Genomic DNA, 10,071 nt, shown 5'->3' with positions numbered 1-10,071 from the left:
GTTTCCCTCTCCAGGCTACATTCACGTGAAGGCTGCAAGCCATACAGGCAGGCTTCCACCAAACTGTGAGCCCGCCGAGGCCCCCAAATCCAGTATGGTGCAGGCACTTGGTAAATACCCACAGCGCCCTGTGTGGCAGAGAACTCCTGCTGTCATGAGAACACTTAGCTAAACTGCATTGTGGGATCTGTCTGAGGCCACTTCAAGGGAGGCCTTAGCGAGCCCCTTCCCCAGTCAGGTCTGAATGGCGGCCAGGTCTCTGACTCCGTACTGGCCTGTGGGCCACAGCTCTAGGACAGGCAGGTCTTTCAAGGTCTGGGACCAGGTTTCTTCCTGCCACTGACCCAGAGGAAGTACTTCATCTGAGCTGCAAAGAACAACGGGGACGTTACTGAATCCTTCACTCATGGCAGACACCAGTTCCCAAACAGAAGCAGGAAGTTAAACCAGCGGGCAGGGATACATGGTCCGGGAGACAGCAGTTTTCTCATCGGTGTTGCTTTTCTGCGTTAGACTTTGGCATTCAGGAAGGGGACTTCCTTCTAAGTGAGTGGCTTCTGGGAAACGGCCACACAGCGTCTGCTCACACTACATGCTCAGCAACCCGAACTTCTTCCCTGGCTCCCGTCTGAAGTCATGTGGTAACGATGGTGGTGGTGACACTTTGGGACAAACTGGGGGAAGGGCAGGGCCAGCACCCTGAGTGTTCAGTTTGGCCTTCCAGCCCTGAGGAAAGGTGCCTGGATGGCACAGATGCCTTTGTCCAGAACACGTTGTGCTCCTGAGATGTGCACATAGAAAATATGTGTCTTTTTTCTTTCTTTTTTTTTTTTTTTAAAGGTTTTTGTCTTACAGCCTATGAATTCACCAAAGAGGGATAGAGAAACAGGGCGAGGGAAACTGAGAAATCACCCCCCGGGAGGATGGCCACACTGCAATCCCTTCTCTATTTTCTTTCTGGGATTATGGGCATGCACACGCATGTACCCAGGATTATTTTCAAGCTGCCAGGTCGAGGACTCGAATTACAGTCGGTCATGTGGGAGTCCAGTGCCTTAACCACTATGCCACCTGCTGGCCCCCAGAAATGAGTATTTAAAAAAGGACAAGTTCTATACAGGAATCATCTCATAGGAGCAAATGTAACCATAAACTCCTCACATAGGGCGTTGCTGTCGGGCACCACTTTTAGGAGGCTGTTCCTTCCTGCGGTTTCCAAGGCCCTTTTATGATACCCACAGGCTGTTCCTACGATGGCACTTACCAACGGCTAGTCCCGGTGGGCCACCGACCAGCCCGCCCACAAAGGCCACGGCCCCGGTGACCAGGGCGCCCTTTCCAGAGTGTTTGACAGCCGCCTGCATTTTCCTCTGCTCAGAAATGGCACACAGCAGTTTCATGATGTCATCCACCATGATGGGCATCCTGGCGGGCCTTAGGAGAAAATTTCAGAGAAAGTGTTTTAGTGAGTGTAAGGGCATTTCCACCCAAAAGTTACTCCTCCTAGAGTTCGGAGGAAGGGTCTCCTTTTGAGAGATAACCATAGCTCCACCATGGGCATGGCCTACAGCAGCCAGCCAGTGGGAAGTTCCTGTCACAGAAAGAGCGGGGCAGCAGTTATGTAATACGTAAATAGAAGCAGTGGAGGGGTCTTCCTGGCCCTCTGATGAAGTTCTGACTTATGACAGACTAGGGAGCAGCCCCGGCCACACGTTCTACTAGTTCATCACGAGAGAGGCAAGTCTGAGCTCTCCTGCATCAGTGGCCTTTCACCTGGCTCAGGCAATCCCCTCTGCACAAAGCCAGGCAGAGACCAGAAAGTCCCAGCCACGTGTCCTCTTGTGTGTGACAGGGCATCTGAGCTAACGCTGAGCCAGAGAAGGGGAAAGGGCAGGAATCTGGGATTATTTGCCCCATGTGACCCTGAGCAAGACTGAGATAAACCACCTGCAGGCTGGATTCCTATGAGGAGAGTGGGTATGAAGTGTTTGGTAAGTGTCAGGGACATCACAGACTCTCAGCCATGATGGCTCTAAATAAACCATCTGATATGAACACACATCATTGGCGTGCTTAGGTAATTGCTCTAGAAAGTCAATACACATGGGACATTAAGTTTGGGGACCAGATGAGGCAGTAAGATGAAGCAATTAGAGAATGAATAAATCAAAGAATTCCAGGAATTTGCAGGAGATATGGATAGACAGATGGATGGACCTTGAGCGCCATCTCTGGGGTCAGTAAGCAGTGTGCCCTGCAGGTGGGAAATGGCAGGAGAACAGGGCGGGCACTGCCCTGCCGTGGGGTGGGCAAGAATGGAGAACCACATACCCATGGGCTACCTGGCCAGGCTGAGATGGTGCCCCTCCTTAGAGACTCGGCTGGGCCTAGAACTCCATCCGCACTCTCCTTTTGCACCAACACACTCTTTTTCCTTCCAGAGAGAAACACTAAAAATAGCTGCTCAAGGAACTCGACTGAGAAAGTTCAGAACAGGCTGAATTGCTCAATATCTTTGGGTTACATAAGCTTTTTTGGACCCAAGGATCATCTACAACCTTAAGTCTCTAAAGTAAAATCATACTCTCAAATCCATAGATGCACTGTATTATGACAATGTCAGGGTTTTACAAGTTCTCTGGAGTCCCAAGAGAGGTGCGACATCTCCTGTGCTCCAGTCCCCGTCATTTCTCCTCTTTTTGATAAAGAGTCATGCACCTCAAAATGACCTTTCAAACAACCAGACCTCACACTGACCTTTCAGTCAATGAGAGATTACATATACGACAGTGGTCCCTTAAGACTATATTGGAGCTCCAACCAGCAGTTGGCATTATGGCTACTTCGCTGGGCTCCCATGTAGTCGACCGTAGTTCAAGTCCCAGACACGGTGGCTTAAACTCATGCCAGGCGTGTGTGCGTGCATGCCCAATATCCTGAGAGGAGAGTGGAGGAGAAGGGATTGCAGCATGGCCATCCCCCGGGGGGGGGGGGGTGATTTCTCGCTTTCTGTCTCTCTGTCTCTCTCTGTCTGTCTGGTGAGCGCACACACCCTATAGCAAAAATAACCTCTCCAAAAAAACTATATTGTAGCTGAAAAATGTGTCACCCAGGACACTGTTGCTATTCTGTCACAGCACTGTGACACATTAGTCATGTGTTGGTGGTGACACTGGGGTACAACCTATTGCACTGTCAGTTATATCAAAGTATAGCACATACAAGTAAGGGACCAGCAATGGTTATGCCACTGGACCTGCACGTCATCGACCACAGTTCAAGTCCCAGACCTAAGGATTGAATCTCATGATGGGTGCATGTACATGCGTGCCCAAGATCCTGAGAGGAGAATGAAGGAGAAGGGATTGTGGGGTAGGCATCCCCCCAGGGGAATAATTTCTCATTTTCTGTCTCTCTGTCTCTGTCTCTCCAACAAGTGCATGCCCCCTATAGCAAAAATATTTCTCAGAAAAAAGTATAGCACATACAAGTAAATATAGCACATAATACATGACAATGTAATCAATCAATTACTGCTTCATGTATTATATTATCATCATTATTTCAGAATGTATTCTTTCTACTCATTTAAAAAAATATATTATAGGGGTCAAGAGGTGGCATGGTGGCTAAGGTACCAAACCTATACAGTTGACTGTAGTTTGAGCCCCGAACTGAGCAGTCTGAAAATCATGCAGGGTGCGTGCGCGCGTGTGTGTGTGTGTGTGCCCAAAATCACAAGAGAAGAATGAGGAAGAGAATGCGGTGTGGCCATCCACCCAGGGGCTGATTTCTCATTCCTCTTTCTCTCTGTCTCTCTCCACTGAGTGCACATACCCTATGGCAAAAACCTTTTTAAAATGCACTATAAACAGTATGCTGTGTTATGCAGAAGCACCTCCTACAGCCTGTGTTCGCCACATCTCTGGATTGTATCATTTACTCTCGTGCTTGGTTTAATCTCATTTTGTTCAACATGGCCCACCCATTGGGTAGGATGTGGAGATGGAAAACAGTGATTTCAATGAGCCTGACTTTATGTAGGCCTAGGTTAATGTGTGGGAGCCTTAGTTTCTAACAAAAATATTTTAAAACTTAAAAAAAATGTAGTCAAAATAATTATTTTGAGACTAGCAGTTGGCTTAATGGATATGTTTCTGGACTCCCATGTAGTAGACAATGGTTTGAGTACAGACGCAATGGCTTAAACTCACCCTGGGCACATGTGTATGCATGCCCAAGATCCCCAGAAGAGAATGGAGGAGAAGGGATTGCAGCGTGGCCATCCTCTCCTGGGTCTGGCCAGAACATGCGCCCGATAGCGAAAACCTCTCCAAGGGACCAGCAGTTGGCATAATGGCTATGTTGCTGGACTCCCGTGTGTGTGCGTGTGCCCATGATCCCAATCGGAGAATGGATGAAAAGGGAATGCGGCATGACCATCCCCCCAGGGAGGTGATTTCTCAGTTTCTGTCTCTGTCTCTTTCTGGCAAGCACACATGCACTATAGCAAAAACCTTTCCAAAAAAAATAATAATAAAATAAATACATACATAAAAAATAAAAATTAAAAAAAGAAAAATAATAAACTATTTTAAATATTGAAAAAAGCTTACAAAGATAAAAGGAAAGAAGATAAAGTTGTAGCTATATAGTATGTATTACTACAAGAGTCAATAACTCAAAAAAAAAAAAGAAAGAAAAGAAAAGAAAAGCTGGAGTCTGCAGGTGGTGTAGTGGTTAAGGCACTGGATTCCTATCCTGCAAATAGTTCAGATCCCGGACCTGGCGGCCTGAAAAACCACGCCAGGTGTGGTGTGTGTGCGTGTGTGTGTGTGTGTGCGCATACCCCAAATCCCAGGAGCAGAATGGTAGAGAAGGGGTTGTGGTGTGGCCATCTCCCTGGGGAGTGATTGCTCACTTTCCCTCTCTCTCTAACAAGCTCATATACCCTATAGCAAAAAACTAAATAAAAAATTAAAAAAAAAAAACTAAAAAAGAATGAGAGAGAAGCTTATAAAGTAAAACAATTACAGGAAGTTCAGATTAATTTATAAACTGAGTGGGGCCGGTAAATGGTGTGGTGGTTAAGGGCGCTGGACTCCCACAGAGCCAACTGCAGTTTGAGTCCCAGACCTGGTGGCTTGCTTCCTCACTTTCTATCTCTCTCGCTCTGTCTCTCTCTGGTCAAATGAAAATAAATAAATAAATAAAGTTAAATAAAATAATTCTTTTAAAAAATGTATAAACTGAGAAAGTTTGGAGCAGGCTCAATATCTTTGGGTTACATTAGCTTTTTTTGACCCAAGGTTCACCTAGAACCAGAACTCTCTAAAGTAAACTTGTACTCTCAAGTCCATAGAGCCACCACGTTACCACAAAGTGGGTTTTTACAAGATGTGGAGATGGTGTTTATGAACTCTACAGCCGTGTTCAGGTACCGTCCTAGGCCTTCACACTCCCTCACTGACTCACCAGAGCGACTTCCAGCCCTGAAAGCTCTCCCCTAGATAAGTGACCTATACAGCTATGCCGTTTTTTAATTATTTTTTTTTTCAGAGAGATTTTTGCTGAAGGGTGTGTGCAGTAGACAGAGAGAGAAAAAGTGAGAAATCATCTCCCAAGGGTAGATGGCCATGCCACAGGCCCTTTTCTTACATTTTAGGCGCACGAGGACATACTCACACCCACCATCAGTTTCAAGCCTCCGGGTCCAGGACTCAAATCACAGTAGCCATGTGGGAGTCCAGTACCTTAACCACTATACCACCTGCTGGCGCTGACTTTTTAATCTTTCATACTGTCTTTATTTTTTTTTTTAAGAGGATATTTTGCTATAGGGTACATGGGCTTGCCAGAGAGACAGAGAGACAGAAAGCAAGAAATCACCCCTCCAGGAGGATGGCTACACTGTAATCCCTTCTCCTCTGTTCTCCTCTTGAGATTTGGGGCACATATGCACAGGTGCCCAGCATTGAGTTTTAAGCTGCCAGGTCTGGGACTTGAACTATTGTTGACTGCATGGGAGTTCAACAACATAACCATTCCATCATGACGCTGGTCCCTCACAGTGTGTTTTTACTGTACCTTTTCTACACGCAGACATGTTCAGATATATAAACGCTCACCACCGTGTCACAACTGCCTACAGTCTCTGGTCCCTTAACACGCTGTACTTCTTGGCAGCCTAGGTGCACTGAGCTACACCACAGAGCCCAGGGCTGTAGGAGGCTATCCTGTCTAGGGTTGTGTAAAGACACCCCACGGTGCTCACGTAATGACGATGAGTGACACCTGACTGTATTTAGACCTGTGACTCCCCACAGGTGCGTAGGAACCACTGAAAATCCTGTCCCATACAGCTAGTCGGGGTAGTGAGATTCTGCATTTTCAACGAGCCCCCAGGAGGCTTTCTGACCTCACTTTGAGCGAAAGGCTCTAAGAGAGCATGACCCGGACTCTGACACCTTCTTTCAGTCCTCACATTCAGAAATTGTGAGCAGGCATCCCCCGGATGTGTCTGGGCAGATGGGCTATGAGAAGCAGCGGAGGGGCAGGCCTGTGTAAAAGCTGCCCAAGGGACGGGACAAGAACTCAGCCCAGCTTGTCCCTGATCTAGCTGTCTTGTGTCCTGGGTCTGCCAAAACACCTCCTGGCTCCTAGGCCCTGGCCCAGAGTCTCTGCTTCCAGACTGAATGCCTCTTCCTCTTTCCTTCTCTTGGCCTCTTGCACTCTTCCAGTGGTCAAGATCTGTCCTTCCACCAGGTATAGCAGGTGGCAAGATGGTTAAGGATGCTGGACTCTCACATGGCTGACCACGGTTCAAGTCCCAGACCTGGCGGCTTGCTTTCTTACTTTCTCTCTGTCTCTTTCTCTCTCGCTCTGTCGTCTCTGGTCAAATTAAAATAAGTAAATAAATAAATAAAATGAAATAAAAGAAGATTTGTCTCCCCACCAGTGTCGTGGTGATAAAATCATATGATGACAGGGCTGACATCATTGAAGGACTGAACATGGCAGAAGCCACCCGGAAATGGAGAGATGAAGGGCATTACCTGCTTACCTAGTAGCCATGGTCTTGAAAAGCTACACGCATGGACAAAATGAGTTGTACTTCCCATACGCCTGAAGATAACCAAAGACATTAATTTCACAGGGAAACCTTTGGAGAAGCTAAAAGTCCACCTGTAAAATATCCAAGCACCTTTTAGTTTAGCCCTGGTTTATACGCAGCTTTTCATCTGTGAATTCTGAGGAAAAAAGGAGGGACAGCCCAAGTCTCATAAAGTCCTCTTAGAAGATGCAGAGACCTCTTATTCCTAGGATGAGAAGACCCTAGGCTCTGCTACGCTAGGTATGCACGGCTGGCTTCCACACCAGTGCCCCGACACCCCTCCTAGAAAGGGTTTTCTAGAGACCAGCAGATGGGGTCACAGTTATATCACTGGACTCCCACACAGTCGACTGAAGTTCGAGTCCCTGAGTGGCAGCTTAAAACTCATGCTGGGAGCAGGTGTATGCTTACCCAAGACCCTGAGAGGAGAATGGAGAAGGGATTGCAGCGTGGCTATCCCCCCTGGGGGGTGATTTCTCACTTTCTGTCTCTGTCTCTGTCTTTCTGGTGAGTACACAAATCCTATAGCAATAATAATAATAATAATAAAAATTCCATACCATGGGGACAAAGTGGTATTACACCTGCCCTGATCGGAAAGAAAGTTTGTTTCATTTCCTTACAAGAATCATTTCAGCAGTTAGAACATAGTAACTTCTGCTGTGGAAGAAATGTTTATAACCTCAGCTCCTGAGCTCGGGAAGTAGCTCAGCTTCCTGAACTCTCCAGGCGTGTCAGCTTGAGAGGGAGTCCTCTCCTGCTTCTCCTTCCCACCCCAACGCTGTCTTTTAAATGACAGGGACGTGGTTGAGGAGGGAGGGCATGGACAGACCTTAGAGGGCTGGGAGTGTAGCCCCCTTTTCACCCCCATCACAACTATGAGAATCAGATTTGTCCTCAATACAAGCACTGATTACGAGAAGCCCAGCTGCCAAGACAGGGAAGGCAATGCCACCCTGGAGCCCTGGTTTCCTGTAAGCACTCAGGCTGGCCCAGGAGGTGCAGACAGGGGGAGAGAAGCCCTTCAGTAACAGCAGCTTAGTCTCCTGATTGGATGAGCTTGTAAGGAGGGCTTCAGAGCTAACAGAGACCTTCATAGATCCTGGGTTTTGGGGTTTTTTGAGATTTTTGCTACAGGGCACGTGTGCTCAGCAGAGAGACAAAGAGAGACAGAAAGTGAGAAATCACCCCCCAGGGGAATGGCTGGACTGCAGTCCCTTCTCCTCCATTCTCTTCTTGGGATTTTGAGCACATATGCGCACACACCTAGTGTAAGTTTTAAGCAGCTGAGTCCGGGATGGCAAGTCCAAGACTTAAACCGTGTTAAAGTACCTGGGAGTACAGCTATGTAACCATTACGCCATCTGCTGGTCCCATATCTTGCTCTTAAAAAATTAATGCTAGGGACCAGCAGATGGTGTTAATGGTTAAGGTGCTGGACTCCCACATGGCTGACCACAGTTTGAGCCCGGACCCAGCAGCTTGAAAATCACACCGCATGTGTATGCAAGCACGTCTACTCTCCCAAGAGGAGAATGGAGAAGGGATTGCAGAGAGGCCATTTCCCCTGGGAGGAGATTTCTCACTTCCTCTATCTCTGTTTCTGTCTCTTCCTAGGGAACTCAGACACCTTTGGCAAAAATCTTAATTAATTAATTAAATACTAACGGAAAAGGGAAGTCTCTTAAGATTCAGAGTGATCGCATTCACCTGGAATCCTCCGTACTTTCTCTGCCCCTGGTAAGATTTACACATCTCTGCTGTGGCCTCTCAGAACTTATCTTTCCACACCTTTAAGCACCAGGACAAAGGTCACAGGTGGGCCCCTCCCAAACATTGTCAGTTTAGCCCAGAAAACCCTTTGTTTGTTTGTTAGTGCATTCACCAGTGAGATTTAGAAATCCGATTTCACACACACCTCTGATTCCAAGAGCTGTCTTTCTGTGCAGCAGTGGAGGCCAGGACAGAGCAGGGGCTGGCACCCACACACCCCTACACACACACACACACCCCTAGCAGGACGTCCCCCTCCATCCCATAGGGAACGCACCTACCTGGCCCATCAAGAGGCCACCTCACAACCTCTCCCAGTACCCATTTCTTTTTTTCTTTGTGCACACGTTAAATCGCTATACATCATTTAGATTGTGAAGAGACTTTACCCAGCATGATTTAAACCTCAGACCAGCCCAGCTGAGACCACCATACACATCCTCATCAACAGATAATAAACCTTGTCTGTGTCCCACAAGTGTCTTACCTCTCCATTTCCCCCCCAAATTTCCTATGCTTTTCCCCTTCCACACTCTCTTTCCACTTTGTCTCTAGTGTCCATTACAATTTTTAATACTTTTATAACACTGGCGACTCTGGGAGACTTTGGGGTAGGCAAAGACTTCTTAAGCAAGACCCCTATTTCTTTTGTAAAAGGCTAGGGAAGCTATTTCTCCCACCAAAACTAATCTCCAAAATCATGAGCACCCTTCTTGATCATGTCTACACTAGCGCCCTGATCCTCTCCACACAGGGCAAAGGCTGGGTGTACTGCCCTCAGGAATTCAGATTTGGCTTTGCGTGTATACGCCCCACCCCCACCCCGAATACAAACACACACACACACACACACACACACACACACACACACACACACTGTGGGAGGCGGGGCCGCAGGACCACCAGCCAGGCCAGGGCTTGGCCATCCGGGTTCTAACTCCAACGCTGTGCCTAGTGGTGGCCCGCTGGCCACTCCGTGCCTCAGTTTCTCCATATGGGGAATGAATGCCCTAACAGTGTCCACGCTGGCACCTTACGGTCGGGCTCCTGGCAGGACACGGAGTCCCAGCCTTCCGCGGCATTCTGGGGGCGCGCCTGGGACGCCCCGGTCCCTCGCTGGGCGCTGCGGTGAGGACCCCCGCCCCGCCCTGCCCTGCAGCGCACCTTTACCCGGGAGAGAGGCG

General features: G+C 48.0%; 1 protein-coding gene across 2 annotated transcripts in view; it reads right to left on the bottom strand.

Moving 5' to 3' along the window:
* LOC102469438 (protein C19orf12 homolog) overlaps positions 1 to 10,071 on the bottom strand; it is a 17,756-nt gene extending 7,685 nt beyond the window's left edge. The window contains exons 1-2 of one of the 2 annotated variants that reach the window (XM_006168001.2): positions 10,052 to 10,071; positions 1,265 to 1,434 (exon numbers count right to left, since the gene is read on the bottom strand). In XM_006168001.2, coding sequence (XP_006168063.1) covers positions 1,265 to 1,424 — 160 coding nt within the window. In that variant the 5' untranslated portion in view covers positions 1,425 to 1,434; positions 10,052 to 10,071. Of the gene's footprint in view, positions 1 to 1,264; positions 1,435 to 10,051 lie in introns of those variants that run through there. The other variant, XM_006168002.3, reaches the window with a different exon arrangement.

The sequence above is a fragment of the Tupaia chinensis genome, unplaced genomic scaffold (genome assembly GCF_000334495.1).
Source record: "Tupaia chinensis unplaced genomic scaffold, TupChi_1.0 Scaffold145396_1, whole genome shotgun sequence".
Taxonomy (NCBI): domain Eukaryota; kingdom Metazoa; phylum Chordata; class Mammalia; order Scandentia; family Tupaiidae; genus Tupaia; species Tupaia belangeri.
Note: the sequence above shows the minus strand (reverse complement) of the source record. Positions and strands in the feature narration are given on the sequence as shown.